The sequence below is a fragment of the Lontra canadensis genome, unplaced genomic scaffold (genome assembly GCF_010015895.1).
Source record: "Lontra canadensis isolate GAN:19392208 unplaced genomic scaffold, GSC_riverotter_1.0 scaffold1, whole genome shotgun sequence".
Taxonomy (NCBI): domain Eukaryota; kingdom Metazoa; phylum Chordata; class Mammalia; order Carnivora; family Mustelidae; genus Lontra; species Lontra canadensis.
Window position 1 is genome coordinate 115,881,004 of NW_022630995.1, and position 25,349 is coordinate 115,906,352.

Here is a 25,349-nt window from a genome sequence, read left to right on the forward strand (position 1 = left end):
AAATTTGTGATCTCTTCCAGCATATGTGAAGAGGCCAGTATGAAAATTCCCACCAGTGTGGTTGGAAGTTAACTTTCCTTAAAACTGTTTTATTACTTAATGTAAAGAACTCTCTTCTAAATAATAATAATAATAATAATAATAATTTGAAGGAACCAACTAGATGGAATTTTAAAAAGCTTAACGGGGAGGAAATACAATAGGCTTAGAAATGCTAATTATGTTATCTATGTAATTTATGAAAGGACTTGTGTTAACTTTTGCCAATTACTGCGTTACTGAGCTCGCATATCTTAAAAATCTACACAGATTCATTCCAAGGCCATTTTGATCATTTGGTTACTGCTTTCAGTAGCCCCTTTTTAACATATATTTATTTTAAACATTCATGGGATATTATTATAGTAAGTGTAGTCAAAATAAAGGAATTGTTGCATATAAAGGGTAGTTCAGATGAGAGCCATAAGTCCAATCACTAAAATACTACTCTTGTTTTATAGCCTCAATAAGAAACAAACAAGTTTAATGGTAGCTTCGCAGTAAGGAATCCACTTTGCACTAATTTAATCTGTGAAAGTGAAACCAAGTATATAAATGGAAGTAATAGTTGACTCAAACCTTCTGAGCCAGAATCTGTCTGTAAGTCTCCCTTACCAGTCTCCAAGCCCCAGTGTAGTGTTTGCTGGTCCGGTCCCCATCCCCACACCTCAGTTCACACTCTCGTATCCAGGCAGAGTCATAGAATGTCAGGTGCGATGGTCCTCAGTGAGCAGCCTGCTGGCGCTAGCCTCAGCCCTGGGTGCTCCTGTGTGGCAGTGACATTCTCTGGCTTCTGGGGCAGATTGTGTCAAGGCAACAAAAAAGGAAATGAACCCTATGATTAGATTCCATAGCCTACATAGAGTGGAATCCTGTCAAAGTAAACGTAGGATCAGAGTCTAATCATGCTGGTTGGCAGATACATAATACATGCTTTTTCTTTTTTTCTTTCTCTCTGTATGTAGCTATATATCAGGGCACATTTTTTGACCTATCCACATCGTATTATTATTTTATTACTGCCACTCTCCAAAATTAAATGAGTACACAAATCAAATGTACTTTTATTTGTTATGTAGAGCCCTTCAGAATTGCATAATTAGAATGTTCCTAATCAGCCAATTCATGTTGATTTGGAAGTATTTGTGGAAGTATTGAGGTTTAAGTACTCAGCTGTCCTGGTGAAGTTAAACTTAAAAGAACATTTTTTTTTTTTTTTAAAGGTTTTACTTATTTGACAGAGATCACAAGTAGGCAGAGAGGCAGGCAGAGAGAGATAGGGGAAAGCAGGCTCCCCGCTGAGCAGAGAGCCCGATGTGGGCCTCCATCCCAGGACCCTAGGATCATGACCTGAGCCAAAGGCAGAGGCTTTAACCCACTGAGCCACCCAGGTGCCCCAAAAGAACATTTTTAAAGGGCTAAAATACTTTATGCTTCTTATTTATTACTTGCTACTTGTCAAAAATAACCTTGAAAATTCTCTGAAAGAATGATGAAAAAGCAAGGGATCTTAAAGACCTTTTGACTGGATGCTGCCATTATACAGATAAAAAAGCTGAGGCCAAAAGAAGAAAAATGATGATTCAGGATAATGAAATCTCCTGACTTCCTCTCTGATGCCTCTTTCTCAGCAATGCCAGTTTTGTGTCCTGGCAAGCAGTGGGCCGTAATGGCTAAGACCAGGCACATCCTGGGGTCAAATCCCAGCTCTACTACTTTAGCAGCTTTGTGGACAAGTTAGTAAATGTGTTACAGTTTTGACCTCAGTTTCTCCATCTTTAAATAGGCATAACAGGGACACCTGGGTGGCTCAGTTGGTTGTGCATCTGCCTTCGGTTCAGATCATGATCTCAGGGTCCTGGGATCAAGTCCCACGTTGGGCTCCCTGCTTGGCTCGGAGTCTGCTTTTCCCTCTCACTCTGCCTCCTCCACCCTGCTCATGCTCTGTCTTTCTCAATAAATAAATATTTTTTTTAAATAAAAATAAATAGGCCTAACAACAGACAATAATGAGTAAACAGATATTATAGTATTCACTTAGTAAGCTTGTTGTAAGAATTAAGCGAGCTAGTATTTGCAAAGTGCTTGGCACAGTACAGGCACCTAACAGGCACTACATGAGTGTTAGTTGATGTTATTACTGTCTTCCATAAATGTTTCCAAGTGTAGTTTCAGGAAAAACCAGCCTAAGTTGGACTTCTTTGAAACCAGAGCCCAGATCTACCTAATGACAGTGGGTGGCTCTGAACACAGAGAAGGAGTCCATAATTACTGGGTCCTCCACTGCTGACCAAGGACAGATCTTACCAAACCAACCTCCGTGTGTGTGTGTGTGTGTGTGTGTGTGTGAGAGAGAGAGAAAGAGAGAGAGAGAGACTCTAGATTAGGAAATGTCTCATTCGAAAAAACCTCAGCTGGGCCTCTAACAGGGACTCCAGTGCCATGTCAGATTTGGAAGGAATAGCAGACAGGTAACAGAGTCAATTAGTAACTGATTAAGCAACAGTACTTAAGTGTGCAGATACACAGATCAAAGTTGACACAAATAGGGGTATTCTCATTAGGAAATTCCTCAGCTCTAGCCTGTTCCACACATTTTATTAATGACTTGAATGGAGCAATTAAGGACCCACTTATTAAATTTGCAAATAGAGACAAAGCAGATAGAAAGATTAAATTGGGATTGACAAAGTTGACAGCTAAGGTTTCTTCTAACTCTGAGAGTTTGTTTGCAAGATTAACTGAACAGTTTAATAGTACTACCACTGTTAAGTTTTGGAACACTAAGGAAATTTTATAGATTTTTTTAAAAAATTTGACAGAGATCACAAGTAGGCAAAGAGGCAGGCAGAGTGGTGGGGGCGGGGAGAAGCAGGCTCCCCACTGAGCAGAGATCCTGATGCAGGGCTTGATCCCAGGACCCTGAGATCATGACCTGAGCCAAAGACAGAGGCTTAACCCACTGAGCCACCCAGGTGCCCCAAGGAAATTTTTATAATAGGATTTCCCTCCCTATATGGGATTAACATCTTCCAGCGTCTGGGATATGCCCATTCCTCCTCGCACCACAGAGGATCCACCTTGAAAGACGGAGGTATGATGTTGTGCCAGGGCGTAATGACTCTAAATAGCATGTAGTTGGAAATGAGAAGTGGAAAACATCAGCTCCTGTAATTCTAGCAGGTTTCTTCAATAAATCATCTTAGTATCCAATTTTCTTTTGTATAGCAAATGGATCCAGCTGGCTAAGCAGAGAGTAGCTATGTCGCAGTGACCACATTAATATTACTCAGACTATGTTTCTTCTTCCTGCAATGAATTTCCTTTATTTCTGTGTGTACTACAGTGTCTCAGCTGGAACTTCCCAGGACCTATTCTTTTCTATCACTTAGGTAACATGGATATGGCTTTTATCTCTGTTACTTCTGACCTGCTGTGATGTCAGCTGTCCTGATGGATTAATTTTTCATAGAGAGACATGCCATATTTATGTCCAGCGTTCTTTGTGACAAGACACGTGGCTGAAATCACAGAACTTAAGGAATTCTGGTCTGGATATAAAAACGCATTTCTTTTATGTGGTGTTTTAAGATGAAAATCTAATTTGAAACCTCTAATCTTTTCTGTTTTCCCTTTGAATACTTTCCTTGCAATATATTTGTCCATTTCATTGCTCTAGAATTACTGATTAAAATATAAACTATTTTCCAGAGTAGGCACTGGGAGTGGTCAGTGAATGCATCCTCGAAACTGAATCCCTAGGTCGGCAGTGCAATTGGGCATCCTGTCCGGTAGACACTGCTCTATTCAGTTCTTCCTTTTTTGTCTAGTTGAGTGTCAACTATCAAAACATGAGATCATTTTTTTTTAGATCATTACAAACTAAAACGAAGAATAGTTGGCTTTTTTGATTTAGTTATATTGAACTATATATTATGTGTAATTTTATAAATTATAAGAGCCTTAAATTATAATTTGATAGAAAAAAAGGAAAGAGAGATCTTGCCATTTACAACAACATGGATGGGTCTAGAGGGTATTATGCTAAGTGAAATAAGTCAGACTGAGAAAGACAACTATCATGATTTTACTTACATGGAATTTAAGAAACAAACAAATGAACAAGGCAAAAAAAGAGACAAAAAATGGACTCTTACCTATAAGCTGGTGGTTGCCAGAGGGAGGGTGGGGGGGTGGATGATATAGATAAAGGAAGTAAGAGTGCACTAATCTTGATGAGCACTGAGTAATGCAAGGAATTCTTAAACATTATACACCTGAAACTAATATAACACTGTATATTAATTATATTTCAATAAAAAAGTAAATGAATTAATCCATGGAAACCGAGAGAGAGAGAGAGAGAGAAGAGAAAAATGCAAGCATTTTTGTTGTATGGGTGAGAAACTTCACTCCTGTTCTACATGCATACTAATGATGCAACATAACCTTTTACTTTGTTAATTGAAATTCATAATGGTTTACATTTGTCATTTTTTAGTGAATTCATTTATGCTAACTATATCCTTTAAGAGAAAATGTCACCCATAAGCTAGAATTCAGCTGCGTATTTCGTATATAGCACTGGTGATATTAAGAAAAGGGCATATTGGGTCTTCTTACCTATCATTCAAGTGAGCGGTGGGGAATGAGTCTGTGTTAATGCAAAGGAAATCTGATAAATGGCTCCACAAAGCATCTAACAAGCATAACTCAGTTTCATGATTAGTGTTGTATTGTTAATTCAGGATCACGGTACCTTTGTTAGTGGAGATCTGGTTGGAAAATGGTCACAGACACTCTCATTTTGTACACAGAGGACACATAACCAAAAACTGAAAGATCACTTGTGATATTTCTAAAGAGATATTCTGCTAGGTTCAGACAAATGAAAGGATTTCAGGATCTAAGGTAACACCTTTTCAAACTAAACTGTTATGAGTAGAAATGTCAAACTAGCCAGCACACCCACATGCCAATATCAACATCAGACTTTGCTTTGCCTGTGCCCTCTGTCCCCCTGCACACCACCTTGGCCTTCCCCGCCTTGTTTTGCTCCTTTGCCACTCTGCCCTGAGGTTATTGCTGGCTGCATCTTAACTCTTTCCCTGCCTGGCTCTGTTGATATTAGTCCTTACAGAAAATCACTGCTATCTTAAGAATTATCATGAAATTAAAGATACAGTCTGGCCAGTTTCATAGTTCCATTTTTCTGTAACTTAGCACTACACTTTTCTTATTTCTCTAGGGATTACTTTCCTCTTACCCTCTCCTTCCCTCACTTCTCATCAGTTTTTTGCTCTTTTATGCCAGTAGTTTGGAGCTGCTCATATCTGAGCCCTAGTGCTTATGAGGAGCCTTCTGCAAACTTTAGTGCAAATGAGGGTCAACTTCTGGGCACCTCCAGATTTAGCCAGATACATCTACCAGAATGTTCCCTGCCACTTTTTGAGAGTAGTGGGGAAAAAATCTGTCTTTAACAATGCTTTCATACTTTTTAAAATAATTTATATTACCATCTGAGCTCCCAGAGAACTTCATTCTCTTTAAATTATGAGAACCTATGGACCTCATTGCACATAAGGTCAATTTTTTCTTACATTAATATGCCTACCTCCCCTACTGTGGGGTCTTCAAAAATTTCAGATAATCATCCCTGTGATTGGGGCATCTGGCATGTACTAAATTGAAGCACTGTCCTTCAAGTCAGGAGATTTCATTTTTGTCCCAACTCTTGTCATTGATGAGATATTTGCTCTTAGAGTCTTCAGGTTTCAGTTTCCTTGTCTATAATCTGTTGGGTTGAATCTGTGATTCTTAAACTTGAATGCATATAGGATCACTTGGGCAGATTTTAAAGTACTGGAGGTGGGGAGGTTGATATTTAACATTGAACATTTAACTAATTTAACTCAATATTAGAATATTAATTATTAAGTATTAAATATTAATTAACATTTAAATAATTTCTGTTAGTTGAATAAGAGGTATTATGTTCGTGGAGGGGGACATTTATGGTGCTTTGGATTGTGTGGAAACTATGCATTTTCTGTTCAAATGCTCTTTTAATTTATTATGTTTAGAAAAAAATCAATTGACTTCAGTAATTCATCCTGCTTCAAGATTCAAACTGAGTAATGTAATACCATGTTGAATTTTAGCTGAAGAATTCTATGAGCATGTATGTTTCTGCTGTAAAAATGTAGTTACTATATGGCACTCAAGTACTATGTTAAATGATCCACTAACATTTTTGCTTGCCCCATGATTAGTGGAATGTATGTTATTGGGTAGGGTGAACTACAATTTCTTTCTAAGAACTAGATGAAGTACAACCATCCACTGACATCTGAATTTATACCTGTTGGATTCTGAGTGCACCCAAACACTCTATAAACCAGGTGAAGAAATTTAGCTCCCATGTTCTACTTCAGCTAAAACAGCTACATAAAACCTATTACACTTGAAGTCAGACAGATATTTCAGTTGCTTACCTCCAGTACTGAGCCTTGCTTTGGAAACTGAAAGATTTAGACCAAGTCACTGCCAGTTTTTTGCCTTCGTTGCATTTTGTACAGTTTTTATATTTTTGATATATTGTAAATAAAGACAACCAGCTTTTCCAGGTTCATAATTTATTGTACAAATTGAGTATCACACCTCAATATTCTGTTTAGTTGGCTGGGGTGGACGGGGGCTTTAGAAGTTATGTGTATCTCCTTTCATGATGCTAACGTGCAGCTGGAGTTGAGAAATCACTAAATTAGATAGTGAATGGAGTTTCAACCAGCTCTAATGTTCTATGATTATGATATGATCTTTTTAAATAAAATACTGAACAAGCACTTGTTTAAGACAGTTTAGTAGATCTGATAAATACTTTGATAGCTGAAGGAACGAGTGTTGCTCTAGGAATCCCAGAATTTCCAAGCATGGCCGGATCCCAGCCTTGTGTAAGTCACACTAATCCCTAAGTATACTTAAAGCCTACCTTCTATTTAAATTCAGGGACTGCTACAAATAAAAACCCTACATCATCTGAGATCTATCTTTCAAATCTGATAGGATTTTTTTTTAATGCATACTGAGTTGGATCTTGAAGGAAAAAGAAATAAATACTACCCCATTCCCTCCAAAAATGACAAATCGGGATGTTGCGTTGAGTGTATTTCTTTCTTTTTTTTTTTTTTAAGATTTTATTTATTTATTTGACAGACAGAGATCACAAGTAGGCAGAGAGGCAGTCAGAGAGAGAGGAGGAAGCAGGCTCCCTGCTGAGCAGAGAGCCCGATTTAGGGCTCTATCCCAGGACCCTGAGACCACGACCTGAGCCGGAGGAAGAGGCTTTAACTCACTGAGCCACCCAGGCGCCCCGAGTGTATTTTTTTCTTAAAGACTGTCTCAAATAATTTGTACAGACTTACCCTTTGTAAAGCATTCTTCTTTTTCTTTTTCTCTTTGACTAATTTATGTAAGCATCTTACGTTAACTGTAGTCTTGAGCAGCTTCTGAAATTTCAAGTGCAAAACACGCATCTTACGCATGCTAATCCCAGCACTAAGCAGAAGCACATGAACAGCTTACTGAAAGCCCTAAATGGAAGGTGCAGACTCCTAGGTAAATGGGCTCTCACAAGACGAATGTGGCTCCTCGGTTGTTCCAGTGAGGGACGTGCAGCTACGATGCCAAATGTCTCGCCCCCGGGCGCCCATGCTTTGCTTCTCCCTCATGCCCTCCCCTGGGAGAAAGTTCTTGTCCCTGACCAGGGAGGGAAGTTGGAAGCATGCAGTATTTGCTCTCCTTCTTTAAGGTCATTCCTCCAGGTGGCCCTAGTAACTTCTCTTTGGAAAGCAAGCAATGACTTGGCTGTCAGATATATTGGTGATGCCAGCCAGGGCGTAGTGTCCTTGATCAGAACCTTAAATCTGAAATGCGTATTGTTCACATTTCAATTCAGTGCCTCCTAAACCATTCAGAATGCTTGGGAAACAGTTATGCTTCCATGAGCAATTTTGACTTCTTCCCCTCTGTATTTTGCAGAGCCCATCCCTACCTTCTCATGGCAGCAGGAGAACGTGGACTCTGATGAAGCACGCCTCTCCCCGCAGGCCGGACGCCTGATTCGTCAGCTTCTGGATGAAGACAGTGACCCCATGCTCTCTCCTCGGTTCTACGCTTATGGGCAGAGCAGGCAATACCTGGATGACACGGAAGTGCCTCCTTCTCCCCCAAATTCCCATTCTTTCATGAGGTATGTTTTGTTGCTGCTAAGCCAGTGCATCATCGCCCTAACGTTAGGAAGAATGGGAATGGTGTTGCAGGTCTGCAGAAGGACATATTGGAAATACTCCATCCTAGGACACGGGCTCTGTTGCTCCGTTTTTCAGCTGGCCCGACTAGAGCGCCACATACTGCATCTCCACTAGCACTTCCTTTCCAGAGCTATCTAAAATTTAACTTTCAGTTCTGCAGTGCATATTTCAGTCGTCCCTTTGCTATTGTAAAGGTGAGCAAGAAAAACTTAGACCCATTGATAGGTGGGACCTAGAGAGCTCAGGGTCACGAAATGAACTGGTAGTACACTTCCTTTTATTGGAGAGGATGGAGACTCCCTTCCCTCCGTGCTGCATCCCCACCCCCAAGCCCCTATGCAGGCAATGAGCGCCCCACTCAATGTCCCTCACAGGCGCCGGAGCTCCTCTCTCGGGTCCTATGATGATGAGCGGGAGGACCTGACACCGGCCCAGCTCACGCGAAGGATTCAAAACCTTAAAAAGAAGATCCGAAAGTTCGAAGATAGATTTGAAGAGGAGAGGAAGTACAGAGTAAGTGTCTCCTTGCAGGGTTGTCCTGTCCCTTCCCATCCCCTCCTGTCCCCTGACAGTACCCACGTGACAGCATATCAGCAACTTGGAAAAGTGACAAAAAGTTAAGGGAGATTTCTAGACAGCCTCAAAACAAAAAGGTGATAAAAACTGAATAGTAAACCCTGAGAAGCCCCAGACGTCATACATCAGCATTTTCCTTGAATTGGGTATTCTTTCAAATGATTCGATGTTTTAGTTAACCTCTTATAAACTCTGCGAGAAGGAATGGGAAAGATCTTTAAATGACTCTTTATTTTGGCTAAAACTTAGTTCAAAATTATCTTCTAAAATTTCATCGGTACTGACCTCATTCTTCTCTCAGCATTGCCCACAAGAGTGGCAGAAAGGCAGTTTATGTGGTGATCCCAGCGTAAAACGTACCCCCTCTGCTTTCCATTCTGTTAGCCCAATAGCTTAAACCCTCTGACTCCTGAAACAGGACTATGGACTAAATAGAAGTACAGCATTTTGCCTGTGAGGAATTCTTTGAAAGCATCAAAAATAACCAAATGTAAAGAAAGATAATGGAATTACATTTATGATGTTTGTTCAGGATTGTTCATGATGAATTTTTTCCCAGTGGGACTTGACTTTCTCTTCCTCTTTAAAACGATCTGATCATGGGGCACCTGAGTGGCCCAGTTGCCTTTGGCTCAGGTCATGATCCCAGGGTTCTGGGATTGAGCCCCACGTTGGGCTCCCTGCCCGGTTCGTATACATTTACATTAGATTTTCCTTTTCTCAGCCTTCCCACAGTGACAAAGCAGCCAATCCAGAGGTTCTAAAATGGACAAATGACCTTGCCAAATTCCGGAAACAACTTAAAGGTAGGTAAAGTTGTAGATCTCTGCCATGGTTTTCACTTGCAGAATTCACGGTATCACTGCATCCTGAGTGCCACTGCTGAAATAGTTCAGAAAAGACAAATTCCTTGACGCTGCTTCCCAGCCTTCTTGGTTTTCAGAGCACACCTTCCCCATATCTCACCATGGTCTCCATCACAGGACAACCCGGGTCAGCTAAGATGCAAATTCTGCGGCATTTCCCCATTTACCTAAATCATGACTTTTTATTTGCTCTGGTGTTAGGAGAAGACCTGTAAGCATGGAAGAACATAAAAAGGATTGGGTCCTTGTCCCTCCAAAGCATGCTGTCTCTTAGAAGATAGTCATATAAACAACCACATGGAATACAAAGGGAAAATAATTCCAAAATGACATCTGTAAGTTGTCCAGAGAAAGCTGGCCAGAGTGAGGTGCTGGATCAGTCGGTGCTATTCAACAGTGAGGGAGTGGGTATAGAAACATCTACCACGTTCTGAGAACAGCAAACCTGTGGGTGTGGCCAAAGCATGGATGTTACATGGCTAAGGCTTTCTTAGGAACTCGGGTTAGGGAAGCACTCCAGATAGTCCAAGAAGATGTTAGCATTTTCTCAGGTTTTACGTAATAACCCAGGGATTTCAACTACTGTTATAATTAGATAGTTTCTAAAAAAAGATGGGACTACATGGTTACTAACACCACAGAAAAACAACTGAGGTTCAGCAGACATCAATTCTCATATGTCACCACCCCCAAATGTTTTCAAACTAGAGTCCAAACTAAAGATATCAGAAGAAGACCTAACCCCCAGGATGCGTCAGCGAAGCAACACACTGCCCAAGAGTTTCGGTTCCCAGCTTGAGAAAGAAGACGAGAAGAAGCAAGAGCTCATCGATAAAGCCATAAAGCCCAGCGTTGAGGCCACCCTGGAATCCATCCAGAGGAAGCTCCAGGAGAAGCGGGCAGAAAGCAGCCGTCCTGAGGACATTAAGGTGTGGGGATTCGGTGGAGGCCCCAAGCCAACTGCTAGTCAACATGGTGGAAACATGGGTCCCTGTGGGAAGAGGTTACACAGTGACGTCTGCTCAGACCTCCCACACCCTTGTCCCCCACACTTTTAGATGTCTAGAGAAGCAGATGGAGCAGCCCAAGAGTGTTTTCAGTGCTAGTACTTTGGTTTAGGACGACCCATTGAAAGCAGAACCCTCTCATATAGAGATTGCAGAAAGAAGCCGTTGGGGTTAACAGATGGTTTGATGGCTCTGGAGTAGAAGGGCTGTAGATGACCTTTTGGGACTGTGTACCTTGTGACTGTAGTCATCGCTTGGGCTGTTAAGCTAAGCCCCATGTGCCTGACAGCCTCGCTTACCTCAGCATGCCTTTGCTGCCACATGGGAGCCACAGGTAGTTGACGATGGCTCTGCTCTGCTCTCTCTGTTGCCAGCAGAAAGCCAGGAAGAGCTAATTCCTAAGTGAGCTTTGAATAGAGCTCAGAGGAACAACTGTAGGAAGATTCTTCTTAACCTTCCTTGAGGAAATTTGTTGACCGAAAGAAGCAGGAGTGTTCATAAATGTTTCCCCAACTTTGATTTCTCTCTCCTTGTGTTTATTCAGGATATGACCAAAGACCAGATTGCCAACGAGAAAGTGGCCCTGCAGAAAGCTCTGTTATATTACGAAAGCATTCATGGACGGCCGGTATGTGAATGGACTGGGTTTCCTGCTTGGGGCCAACTGTGTGGCTTTAGAAATGAACCTTCTATGTTCAGTATTTGATACATGAGTTTTCCTCATGTTTAGGAGATGACTTCCTATTTTCAGCAGACCTAAGATCTCTGAAGGCTAAACTGAGGAGAGATTTCCCCTGTTGAGCAGATGCTGAATTTGAGTTCCAAAGAAACACAAGTTTGCAGCTAACATGTAGTCACTAGTGTTCTGCTTCAGAGGGACAGTGGTGGAGGGGGGTGTAGGTTGTAGATGAGTACACAAAGCTCTAGAGACTTCTCTGTCCCTAGCTCTGCCCCCATAAGCTGTCACTGACTCGAGGCATTCTTGTCCCTAAAAATGAGGGTGTTAAACTAGTATGATTTGCCCAAAAATTCAATCTCACTTCAGTGTAGCCAAGGCCAGTGTTTATCTGTAGAGAAGTTCCAAACACCATCCTGAACCAGAAGTGTGAGGAATCCAAAATATGACTTTGCCTTTTCCTAGCGACAGGAAGCACTGAGAGCCATTTGTTATAAAGTGTGGTTATTGCGTGCTCTTCATTAGTCCTGGGGGAGACAGTGGCACAGTAGGCCTCTGCTCTATTCCTTAAGAAACTCATAATCAGATATCCTTGTCAGTTACTTTTGGTGACGTTCTGTGGAGAGTGCTGTCAAGAACCCAACAGAACACTTTCTTAAGAGCAGCTGTAAAGAAGCAGGAAGTTTATATTCCCAGAAGCATTTGTACACAGCCAAAATGAGGAGGTCTCTTCTCCAGTCCCAGCCCCGGCTATATAATGGAGATAGTATTTTCATGTAAAATATACTCTTTTGAATAAAGAAGCTTCCAGAATAATGCACCAGACTCTAAGATCTGTGAGGGCAGGAGTTCTGTGTCTTATTCCTCTAAAGGGGCGCCTGATGTCAGCATCTAGCACAAACACCTGACACCATGTGCCCAATAAACTGTGGAATGCATCGTCTGTGGTATTTTTGGTTCTGAATGTATCAGGTTAAAAAAAAAAACAAAAAACCCGTGGGGCTGCTGATGATTGATTTTACTGGCCTATCCCTAGAGTGGAAAAATACTGGTGCTCCAGGATAATGGTCATGTTTCAGGCCAAGTTTTGTTTTGGATTTTTTAAAGGCATTGAACCAAAGAGTAAATGCACTGGAGCTTAAACATATTGTGAAATTTGTCCTTTTCTCCTGGAGGATTCAAAATTTGGAGAAGTAGAACTGAACTTCTTCTAGCAGAGAGGAGCCCCTTCTCCACTGTTGGCTCAGAGCCTTTTAAGTGTAGATCTCCTTGTGGCCACCAGGCAGGTGGGGAAGGAGGAGGGGACTTGTACACTTTCCATCTCCAGCATTTCTTCTTTTCCTCATGTGGGTTCACCTACGACGTTGATAGACTTCTTTGCCTGAGGCCCCAAGATCTCTCAGCTGCTTCCTAGTCCCAAACTTTGGGGCTAGTTAGGGGGCTTGTATGCTGGGTGTCTGTTGCTCTGAGTTAAACACTGGTCCTCTCAATCTGCCTGGGCTGAGGGGATGTGCAGGGACTGGGATCAGCAGGCCGAGAGTCAGATCCCAGTCCTACTGAGCCAGCCCTGGAGCTCTAGGCTACTGAGGTAGGAGTCGAGTGCTCTGTCTGTACCGTAGCTGCCCCTCGTAGCTTGCCATGGATGGTTCAGACATGTGCAGACACATTTACCTGTGGGCTGTCTGGCACTGAGGAAGTGGGCTGAGTGGCTTAGCAGGTGGCTCAGGGGTTCCTCAGTCAGTAATGTTGTCATTTCTGCTACAAGTATATGTTCTGCTGTCTGCGGCCTTCTTCTTATTAAGTGATGGACTGAGGAGAGAGGACATACCCTGTTTTAGTGCTCTCATCGTTAGGAATATGAAATCTTAGTTCTTGGCCCTTCTCTGTTATTCGCTTTTCTCTCATCATTCTTTTAGATGTTGGAAGGAGACCGTTTTGGGTCTGAATACTAACATCTCATCGGGCAGGGAACAAGTGCTCTAGAACTTTGAGTGGCATTCGTTGCTGGTTCGTGGTCAGACTCTCTGCCTCCCTCTGGAACATGGTGCCCCAGCCTCCTCAGGAAAAACAGAGTTCATTTGATATCCGGCCAGTGTGAAAATCAAAGAGTAAACTTCTCATTCTTAGGTCTGTGGTATTGCCATGGACCCTGAACTGTAAATACCATTTGGGCAACACTCTTCCTAAAAGAAAAATACGTGGGTTTTCACAGCTAGCCTATCATTCCAAACCCCAGCGGGGTTTTTTGGTTTTTGTTTGTTTGTTTGTTTGTTTTTAGAAAAGCAGGTGCTCAAAGCCCATGGGCTTTTGCTGAGTCTACAGATTCTGATTTGAAGGGACAATGACTGACTGTCAGAATCACAGGCCAAAAACAGTTATGTGCTACTCTTGTACATTTTTAAAACAAGGCTGTTTGCTTTAACAGTACAGTCCACAGAGTGACACGTGAATGAGAAACAAAATACACTCAGTTACTCAAGGGCACATAAATCCCTACTAATTATTATGAAAGCATGTCCTTTCAAAACTTCAAGATCTCATCAGAAGACCGTGTCACAGAAAGTACAACACATAACTGCAGGTCACTGTGGTACACATCGCTCCTTGATGAGAACCTAGAAGGAAGGCGTTGCTTCTCAGAGCTTCTGGTTTCCCCTTGAGTCTCTTTCTCATCAGTATATTTTCATGTTATGCTCTAATATCTTGGGAACTAACATGACACGAAACACACTCTGTTCAAATTTAAATGCAGACTCTGAAGCCTTATATATGTATACTGCCCTTTGTCTATCCGCTATTTGGGATGATCTGATCTTTGCCTAGTTGACTATTATTACCTGATAATAAAGAGGAGAGAGTTGTCTCTTTCTGAGTTGATGGGCCAAAATGCAGTAGTTATAAGAATGCATCTCATTTTTCTTCTCCTGCTAGTAGTTTTATGACTCAGCGGTACCCTCCACACACAAACTCAAGCCAGTTGTTTTACTCAGAAGGGTTTGAGGCTATATAGTTTCTCGTCTGTCTGTGGCATCATTTCTCACAAAGTGGTGCTTCTAGCCGCTGTTTATAGGTAGAGGTCTTGTGAGCTCAACCTAGGCAGAGCTCTGAGCCTGGAAGGCAGAATTCTCTATATTAAGAGAACAACTCGGTCAAACCCTCTTAGAGGAAAATGCTTCATCGTGACGTTTTTAGTATGTCTTCACTGTGTTACGATCCTACTTTACTTCATATCTTATTTGTGAATGGAAAGAAAACAACTAGGAGTCCTTAAACCTGGGTTCTTGACCCAAATCTATTGCCTTGGGCAAGTCATTGCCCTCTCCAGGGCTTAGTTTCATCGTATGAAAAAATAAGGCTCTTCTAGCTCTGACGTTCCAGGGTTCTAATTCTGTCCTTATCTCCATATTAAAATCCTGAGTCATTTTCTCTTTCACCTGTGCGGCACACTGTCCAGGTAACAGAGCCTGAATGGGTGTTTCTGTAAGGAAGTTTTATTTAAGGCTAAGACAGAAACCATCACAAAAGATAAAGGCAGGCAAATGCGGTTGTCTAATTGGGCCTTTTGTAATTGTGTCCAAGACTTTCCCCTGTTTAAATGTGGATTAACTATTGGCTGGTGTTCCCTTGGTACCTGGAAATATTATCTGAGACTTTATAGAGCAACCAAATGGAGTAGTAAGGGATCATTGAAGATTTCTTTAATCAAAAATGAAGACTGGGGCACCTGGGTGGCTCATCAGTTAAGCATCCGACTCTTGATTTCGGGTCAGGTCATGATCTCAGGGTCCTAGGATTGAAGCCCATCTTGGGCTCTGTGCTCAGCATGGAGTCTGCCTGAGATTCTGTCTCTCCTTCTCCCGCTCCCTGCACTCGTGTGTTCTCTCCACATAGATAGATAGATAGATAGATAGATAGATAGATAAAATCTTTTTTTTTTTAAACAAAGACAGAATGGGAGGAGCTGCTTTTGCCCTTTAGAAGTTTCCATCTAAGTTTTTATGTTATTCTGATTTGTGCACAAAAATACATCTTAATAATAACCCTATTCCCACACATTGGAAAGCCATTCAGAGCTCCCACCTAAATGAAAATTTAATAAAGGCTGAAGCAAGAGGAGTGAAAGTGTAATAGAAAATATGATGTATTACATGCTTGGCCTAAAGTCATTTCCAAGCAACTGTAGATCACAAAGATTTTCTAATCTGAATTCTGCACTTTACCAATCGGGAAATCAAGGCTCAGAGAATTTTACTGGCTCTCAAAGGCCTGTTTTTCATCAATAGCAAAATCTCCAAGCAGCAAATGACTCAAGAATAAGAGATATCAATTTCCAGTTTTCCCATGGTCCATTTAATATCAGCTGACCCCCACTGTTTAACAGTTCAGCCATGGCCCTGCTTTGTTTATGGAACTATTGGCTAGATTTTGGCTCTACTAAAAAATCCAGTTCTGATAATTGCATGTGATGTGGTTTTATGATTTAGTATCACCAAGCCTTTGGCTTCAGATACAGATCACGAAAATAATTCTGGTGTAAATCAAGTAGTATTAATTCTTTTCACTGCTCAGATTTAAAGATCTCTAATATTTCTGGTGTTTAGCACTTCTATCAAATGCCAGTGTTAATTTTGGTGGAAATAGGATGGGACCAGAGTCAGAAACTGGACTTTATCAAATCACTCACAGGTGATTAGTTCCTGAGGATCATCAATTTAAAACATGAACAATTCATAGAAAATCTAAATATCAGTGTCATAAGCCAAAGAATTGAGCCAATGATCCCCTTCATCTGCTCCAACTAGAAAATGTGAACAAAGAATTAGAGAGGAAACTGGCTTCTATCAGATTTTCCACATCTGGCTGGTTTTACCAGCAAAGTCTCCTCCTAAAATCCACACTCTGCTTCTACAGTCCAGAAATGTTTCTGCCAAGTAGCAAAGAATAGGATGCGAGTCCACAATGGGAGATGGTAGCTCCTTATTATTGTTATTTTTCTTAGGTCTTTTGTCCACTGAACTATCGATTGTTGATCTTGCGCAGTATTTCACCACATGTCATGGGTTGACAGCTAGGATGTGCCTTAACCTCATCCACAACACATTTCCTGGATATACATTGTGTTTAAAAAGTGATTCCATGTGTCCCAGTCCTGAACTGTGTCGTTTCACACGTGAGATCGTACAGTCCCCTCCGTTTCTACTCCTCGGACTTACCTGTGGCTGTTGTTGAACTGTCGTTGAAGTATAACGTAAATACAGAAAGAAGCCCAAAGTGTAAGTATATGTCTTGATGCATTTTCACCAAATAAACGAGTCCAGGTAACCAGCATCCAGACCAAGAAACAAATGTTACCAGTCCTCCCCCAGAAGCCCTGCTTCTTTTCCCCTTCCAGTCAATACCAAGACCTCCGCTCCACCAAGGAAAACCATTATCTTGACTCTAAAGCTTAACTTCTGTTTGCTTCTTTCTGAACTTACTAAGTGGACTCTTACAGTACTCTCGTGCCGGTAGTATCTGGCTTATATTATGTGACTGTCTTTTTGTGGGGTCAGTGTATGATGTTGCCCGTAGCTGTGGCCCACTCATCCTCATTGCTGTGCAGTGTTCAGTTGGGGGAGCGTATCTGTTCTGTTGCTGGGCATGTGGGTGTTTTCCAGTTTGCAGTTATTATAAGTAGTGCTGCTGTGAACATTATTCTGTGTGTCTGTTGGTGAGCTTGAGGCCACGCTTGGTGGTGGTGTTTTTTTACCCTTAAGAGCAGAACCGAGGATTCACATGTGCAACTTTAGCAGGCACTGCCAAATAGTGGTCCAGCGTGCTCCACTCTAAGCAGCAGTGAAGGAGATTTCCAGTCCTTCCGCATTCTCGCTGACCCTTGACACCATCTGTTGTCTCATGTTAGCCATTGCGGTGGGCGCATCTAGTAGGAACACCTATCGTTTGATCCTCAGTCTTTCTGGTGTAAAATAACATCTGTGTTCCCTTTCATTTTGGGTGGTCATCTTCTATGAAATGCCAGTTTTAAAACTCCTTTTGATATGGCAGCTAACGATAGGCAAATGCCATGTGCTTTTCAATATTGTGTTATTAGGAAGAAATAGAAAAGATTCTTATTGCTGTTCATAGAAAATAGGTCCCCAAGATATTTCTGCCCAATGAGAGTGACCTATCCTGGCAGGCGAAGTTCTTCCAAAGATCACTTACTGTTGACCACTTTGAGAAAGGCAGATAGAAAAGGTTACAAAGGAATAATCCATTTGTGCGTAACCCACAGTTGTCTTCAGAGCGGAAGGCCCAGCAGGCCCCTAATACCATTTGCTCTTCCTTACCTCTGTAACTCTTGCCTTATGTGTCCAGGGGAAATAAAATGCAGAAGACAGACCACAAACTTGAAACAAAGAGGAAATACAGAAAGAAGAGATTTAAGTAATCTCTGTTGGCATTTAAGTAAAGAAGGGAAATGCATGCATACCTATACACTTGGCATACACATTTATGTTTGAAATAATCTCTCACTTCACACATACTAATGGAATATTTCCATTATGTCAGGCACTGAGGTAGTTTCCAGGGATCCAGAAACACCTACTGTACTCTCAGGGGGCTTATAGTCTTGAAGAAGAGACAGATGTGCCAACAGATAGTTACTGTAGAGTATAAAATGTGTCATCTGCTGGGTCTGCTGTAATAAAATACCATACACAAGCACCTTATAAACAACAGAGATTTATTTGTCATAGTCCTGGAGGCTGGGAAGGCCAAGAGCAAGGAACTGATAGATTCGGTGTCCGGTGAGGGCCCTTTCCTGGTTCACAGGCAGCCATTTTCTTGCTGTCCTCACATGACAGGAGGGGCCAGGGGACCTCCTGGGATCTCTTTTACAAGGGCACTACTCGTGTTCGTGGGGGCTCCACCCCCATGACCTTACCACCTCCCAAAGCCCCAGTGCCCGATAACATCACATGGGGCACTAGGTTGGAGGGGACAAGCACATTCCATCGCTAGCAAAGCATGTGTGGGGTTACGCAGTGTACACAGGTTGCAGTAGGTGACACAGAGGTGTGTGAGCAGGTCTCTCAGAGTGGGGAAGGAGTGTTGGAAGAAGGCTGCATGGGGGAGGTGGCTCCTCTGCCAAACCAAGGAGCAGAGAGGAGGCCGTTCCAGGCTATAGGGAACTAGGCAAAGAGGGATGAGACACCCTGGTTTTTCTCTGGAGCCTGAGGTCTGACAGGAAGAAGAGGTAGCAAGTGATGACGGGCTTCTAGTACAACACCAGGGGGTTCCCCTGGTTCCTCCCCACTGCCTGTGGACACAGTCCCTTCTACATCTGTGAGTGCTCTGCCGGATCTCAGGGCACTGGAGAGGAGACCATCCGTGCAGTCTATTGGCAGGTGTTTCTTGAAAACTACGGTTTGCCAGAATCTTGTCCTTAAAAACAAAAACAACTTCATGGAGGAGAAAGACCTGTAAAACAAAAGTAATAAAAACTGATCACAGAGCTGCACAGTTTAAGGATTATCATAGAAATACATGCTTTCTTCTTCCCTGGATCTGGAAAATTGTAAATCACTTTGAATAGTTTAAACAGGGAACCAATCATGGTCATAGCTTTGATTGAGGAAAAGCAATATGACGATGGAGTGATTTCCAAAGATCTGCCGCTGAAGTAGATATTTTAAACGTTCTCTGACTAAATACTACCACCCGTTTACATGAGTTTTGTAAGAACGGGGAGAGTGGAGCTGAATCATCTGGATTTCCCTCAGGCCCAGAGCATGCTTGAGCCTCTGCTAGCCTGACTATAGCGGAGGCAGCTTCTTAGCTCTGATGCTCTTGTTTTCAGGTAAGCAAGAACGAGCGTCAGGTAATGAAGCCACTGTACGACAGATACCGGCTGGTCAAGCAGATCCTGTCCCGAGCCAACACCATCCCCATCATTGTGAGTACGGCACCTTTCTGTGCTTGACCGCCTGTGGGGTGGGCCCTGGCTGTGGTGAGAGGGCCCCACCCTGCCTTCTCACTGAGGAGTGGGCTTTAATAGTTGAACCTGGCATGAATACTTACCGCCCATCCGCTTGGGGCATGAAGAATGTATCTAAGACTTCTGAGACTACGTTTGCCCAAATGAGCAAATCTGAAGCTGCTAGAATTTTGTTTTCTTCCGGGCGGCATGCTTTGACATAGCCATCCGTCTGACTGGTGCCGGGCTGACTCCCCACCCTTCCCTCAGAGACAGAGCGCCAGCAGGACGGGGCTGTGCTTTCCCCAGGCCCCTCTAGTCCAGAGGCCTCTCCGGTCCCAAATCTTCTCTCTCCTTCCAAGAGAGGGATAGTGCCACTGGGAATCCTCTCCAGGGAGAAATCCTAAGGACCTCCAGAGAGCAGACTCTTTGGGGAGGCTCTAGAGAAGCTGAGGTGGAACTAAAGGGAGGGAGGCTAGTACCTAGGCGGCTGTTGTCACCGGCCACCATCCTCTGACTGACATGCAACTGCTTTTGGCCTCTGAATTTTGATTTTGTCCAGAGTAGGAACAGCATCTTGTCTTCAGGCACTGGCCAGCTTGCCCTCCTTCCGTATTTATTCCAGTATCCCCCCCCATATTTCCACCCAGCTTGTGAGTGAACCTTACTGCCCTGTCCATCTCCTGGGGCATCCTTTGCCTCTGGCCCAGTGCTCTCCTCTGGGAGTACAGGGGGCTTTCTCTGCTGACTTTTAAACTTTCTAGTAAGCAGCCACAGCCTTGCTTTTATGTTGTTATTAAAATGGAGGCCATCTTAGCGGCTGCTCTTCAGTTCCTGCTTTAAATCTCCTTGTTTCTTTCTTTTTTTTTTTTTTTTAAGATTTTCTTTTTGGGGCGCCTGGGTGGCTCAGTCAGTTAAGTGTCTGCCTTTGGCTTAGGTTATGATCCCAGAGTTCTGGGATTGAGCCCCATGTCAGGCTCCACGCTCAGTGGGAAGCCTGCTTCTCCCTCTCCCTCTGCAGCTCCCTCTGCTATTCCCTCTGCTTGTGCATGTACATGTTCTCTCTCTCTCTCTCAAATATATAAATAAAATCCTAAAAAAAAAGGAAAAAAAAGATTTTCTTTTTAAGCAATCTCTACGCCTAACGTGGGGCTCAAACTCACAACCCTGAGATCAAGAGCCACATGCTCCACCTACTGAGCCAACCAGGCACCCCTCCTTGTTTATTTCTAAGATAAGATCTTTGTATTACTTTTAACAGTGTATCTGTCCCTAGGCATGAGGGAGGATCCAGACTTCAGGCAGGTGTGTTACAAGAAAGCGACTTCTTTAGAAATTCTTCCCAGAATAAATTAGTGAACTAACCAACGAAAGGATTCGATCTAAGGACTCCTTTCCTTGTCCAGTCAGGAGCCCTGTGTGCCCTCAGCAGGTGTCTCTCAATAAGGAGAATGCACAGCAGGGAAGCTGTACAACATCTGAATCCCCTCAGCAGCCTGTGTTGTGCTCGAAGCTTCTAACGGTGTCTGGGTTCTCATTCCTCTGTCATCAGGGAGGAGAGGGGAGGAGGAGCAGGCCAGCGTCTCTCCTCAGGCTCCTTCTGTGTTCAGTTAGCATGCGTGTGGGCTAGTCTTGCTGTCCTGTGGCCTCCTTGGCTTGGGGCTGTGGGCTCTGGAATGAAGCGGCGCCTCAGACAAGAATTTTGGTCGTCTCGGGTTTTCCTGGGACTGTTCGGCGGGCAGGGGTTAGGGTGTATAGTTCAAAGTCAGTGATGAATCCTAGTGACCCAGAGGAGGCAGAGGCCTGGAGGGCAAGGGAGAGGGGTTCAAAGTATAACCACCTTGTCCACACCTGTCGCAGGGATCCCCCTCCAGCAAGCGGAGAAGCCCTTTGCTGCAGCCAATTATCGAGGGCGAAACGGCTTCCTTCTTCAAGGAGATAAAGGTGAAGACATCTCCCAAACTGGCTTCCATTCTCTCCCTGCTTCCCCTCCTCCTGTGGATGTGGATGAGGGGGAGGGTGGGGCGCAGCGGCGATGGGGCCCGCGGTGCTTGTGCTGTGCCTTCAAAATCATCAGCTGCTCGTAACTAACCACCAGCAGCCACCCCCCTTACTGATCCTAAGGCCAAGCTGATCTCCTTAGTTTCATCTCATCTCCCTGCTTTTTTGTACCTTGCTGTCATTTGTTTTGTTCTCATTTTGCTTTCAGGGATGGGGGGCGGGGTCCACAATATTTTTTGGTTTGTTTTCCTCTATTTGGAATGGATTTTCTGTATTCCAGAAGCTTTTTCAATGAACTCATTGGGTAGCCTTCCTAAAAATCGTATTTACTGAGTTTCTAGAAAACCTAGAATTAACAAAGGCAATCTAGGTAGCACACGACAAAACTATCATTTCGTGGACGGGTATCTTCCTTGCCTTTGCCCGATTTCCTGGTGCCGTCTCACCCACTCCTCCTGCCTTTTGCCTGGCCCCTGGCACATGTAGTCCTCGGGATTCAGTTGATAATCTCCTGATCTGTGAATGCAGTGCCATCGCCAGCAGCCACTGGAATCTGTGCTCTGGTGTTTTTTACCCCAGGAGTAATTATGGGTTCTATACAGGTAATCCTCGTCCTCAGTGGCCCCTTTAGCTAGAACGGGAAGTAGACTCCGTGCCCCCAGGTCTCTGCCTGTGTCTCTGTCAGGACCTACCTGGCCTGGACCACAATCATCGTCTTTTGCAGTTTTGTTTCTAGGTGACTTAACGTACTGGACTGCCTTCCATAGTGCTCTAGAAATGAAAAACCAGATTCTTTTTTTTTTTTTTTAATCAGTGATTGTTTGTTAGCAATTGGAGTTTCACTTGTCATATTTCTGGGAAAGTCCTAAGCCTGGGGTGGTCATTTATCTACTGTAATTAGAAATAGTATCCCAGAACCCAAGGGCCTCATTCCCACAAGGGACACCAGTTGAGAACCACTCCATTGTCCTGCCTGGTCCTCATCATTATGACTGAGGTAAGGTACCAGAAGCTGCACAGTCTTTGATCTTATTTATTTATTTCCCTTTTCTTTGTTCTTAGGGGCCTTCAGTATTTCATATACCTAATTATAAGGTATTAGGCAATGATTACACTCACTATTCATATTCTTTTACCTAGAATTCATTCTATAAAAATGCTCTAAACAAAACAATTAGGCAAATATGCGCTATTATATTTTTTAAATTGGAGCTATTTTCTTATAATAAGACTTGATGTTGATGAAAGAAGAAAAATTTTGTCTGGCTGGTAATTTCACATGAGAATGAAGTCACCGTAATTGAAGAAATTTGGGCAATTTTGTGTATTGAAAATGAGCAATAGAACTGTTACTAGATAAAAATGTGTTCTTTCACACATCCAAAATATGATATTTAATAAATAATTGTCTCATTAAATGAATGGAAGATATATTAATGATGCACTTTTTAAAAAAGGGCATTCTTCCAAATCTTCTTGTTCAGCTCAGTTTATTTTTTTCACAAGTATATTTTGGCCATGGCTCTTCTTCTGGCCCACGTGGTGGTCAAAATTTCAGATAATTTTGCAATGCTTACCATTGCTTTTGTAAATAGTGTTGTCTTTTAGTTCATTTTGTTCCAACTGGCCAGGCTTATTAGCATGTGTTTGGACTGTACTAAGTCTTGGCAATTCTGAGACAATTTAGAATTTGATGTGGGTTCAGATCAGAAGATTGTATCAAGGTGGTTTCCTTAAAAGCCACCCCTGGTTTTAAATGCTTATGGTAGGAAAACAGATGTGTGTGAAGTAGAACCAGCCCAGTTTCTGAAGCCCTAGATCTTCCTAGATCCTAGAGATAGTCCAGTCAATTCTCCTATCCAAAATAAGAATTTCCTTTAAAACTTACCTGACAGAATAGAGACACAATCTCTAAGAAGTGATTCTGTCCTCAAGCTTGGAAAATTTACGGCAATGGAGAAGGGCACTCATTCCATGGGGCTAAGCATCAATAGTAACAAAAACTTATTTTATATTATATTATTAGTTGTATCATTATCAATATTAGAATACTAAGAGTCAATAATAATTATATGACATGCAGTTTCAGAATGTGTAAGTTTGATAAGTATAAAGATAATTTAAAATTACAATATTCGTAGTTATTATTAATGTATTGCTTTCTACGTAATAGGCTGAGTGTTGCCTGTTGGAACAAGATGGGAGTGAGTGTAACTACTGCTCCCTTGAGAGCCCTCCATACCTTTACCATGGTTTACCATCACCTGTCCTATCCACTCTCACCCACCCACAGCCTGTGGACGTTTTTTCTCCAAGTTCTTCTTACTATTCCTCATACGATATTTGTCCCAGACCTTCCAGCAATCTCTTGGTTCTGCTCTAATCACACCAGTTTATCTCTGTCCCTCTGATACACTGATAGCCAGAACTGAACAGTGCTTTAGATAGGACTTCACCAGCGAGATAGATAGTGGACCAAGGACTAGTCCTGATCTTTACCTGGATGGTTGGGGCCCTTTGTTTGACTAGTCTAGGCCTACGTGACTCTCAATGTGTTGTGAGTTCGTCGGTCTCTTTCTAGGGCAGCATGCATCCAGCTTCCGCACTGTAGACATTTTGGGGCCAGATAGCTTGCTGTCGTTGGGGGCTGGCCTCCGGCCACTAGATGCCAGTAGTGCCCAACAACCACCCCCTTCCCAGTTGTGACCAAAACTGTCTCCAGACCTTGCCAAAGGTCCACTAGGGTCAAAATCACCCCCAGGTGAGAACCACTGCCCATGGCCCCGTTTCACTGCTGATTGATACAATCCCTCGCTTCCCGGTTTGCTTGTCATCTATGTCCAACTTTTTTTTCTAACCTAAATTGTAGGACCTGGAGTTTTTTTGCCACATTTCTATTCCAGCCCCATGAAATTGATTAAATCTAGATTTTGTATTCCAACATGCCAAATATCCATCCCTTCTTTGTATTATCTATGCATTTTGTGAATATGCCTTTTGGGTCTTTTACCCAAGTGATTGATGAATATTGAGTAAGGCTGGGTCAGGTCAAGAACCTGCTATAGACTTCCCTTCAGATTCACATCACCATTGCATCATCACTCTGTACAGATTTTCACAATCAGCTTTCTTTTTTTGTTTGTTTGTCTGAAAATTTTATTTTTTAAGTAATCTCTACACCAAACATGGAGCTTGAACTCACAACTCCGAGACCAAAAGTCATATGTTCCACCAACTAAGCCAGCCAGGTACCCCATCAGTGTCCTTTCATAGATCAATTCACCTCATTAATTATTGAATTCCAGGTATTATGCCATTCCTATCAAAAAAGGAAAAATGGTTAGTTTCCATCATTTGTTTTAAGGGAGCCATTGCTAGTCACTGTCGATCACGGACTCTTTTTTAGTTGTTCATATATTATCTATGTGTTCATTCCTTCTAGGATCTACGCAATAGCCACAACAACTAGATGGTCATATAATTTCAAGATATAGTTTGTCATTTCTTTTTTTTCCTATGATTTTTTGCAGCTTGATGAGAATAGTTTTGTTAAGCCTCATCTTTGAATACATGATTTTCCACCGTAGGCAAGACACATTCTCAAGTTTTTAAGCTCTCTTAAAACTTTGGGATATAGGGGCGCCTGGGTGGCTCAGTGGGTTAAGCCTCTGCCTTTGGCTCAGGTCATGATCCCAGGGTCCTGGGACCGAGCCCCGCATCAGGCTCTCTGCTCAGCAGGGAGCCTGCTTCCCTTCCTCTCTCTCTGCCTGCCTCTCTGCCTACTTGTGATCTTTGTCTGTCAAATAAATAAATAAAACCTTTTAAAAAAAAAAAAAACTTTGGAATATAACTGATTAGGCCAGACACCTGACTTTATTTCTTATCTGTCTTGGACTGTAATACTTTCTTCCA

At 42.6% G+C, this 25,349-nt stretch overlaps 1 protein-coding gene across 9 annotated transcripts in view; it reads left to right on the forward strand.

The window, feature by feature from the left end:
- FAM13A (family with sequence similarity 13 member A) overlaps nucleotides 1-25,349 on the forward strand; it is a 359,485-nt gene that overhangs the window by 328,640 nt on the left and 5,496 nt on the right. For all 9 annotated transcript variants that reach the window (XM_032861787.1, XM_032861771.1, XM_032861777.1 and 6 more), the window contains 7 exons: nucleotides 8,080-8,290; nucleotides 8,726-8,864; nucleotides 9,652-9,733; nucleotides 10,502-10,722; nucleotides 11,345-11,428; nucleotides 19,320-19,415; nucleotides 21,297-21,380. In XM_032861787.1, the coding sequence (XP_032717678.1) occupies nucleotides 8,080-8,290; nucleotides 8,726-8,864; nucleotides 9,652-9,733; nucleotides 10,502-10,722; nucleotides 11,345-11,428; nucleotides 19,320-19,415; nucleotides 21,297-21,380 (917 nt within the window). The remainder of the gene's footprint in view (nucleotides 1-8,079; nucleotides 8,291-8,725; nucleotides 8,865-9,651; nucleotides 9,734-10,501; nucleotides 10,723-11,344; nucleotides 11,429-19,319; nucleotides 19,416-21,296; nucleotides 21,381-25,349) is intronic.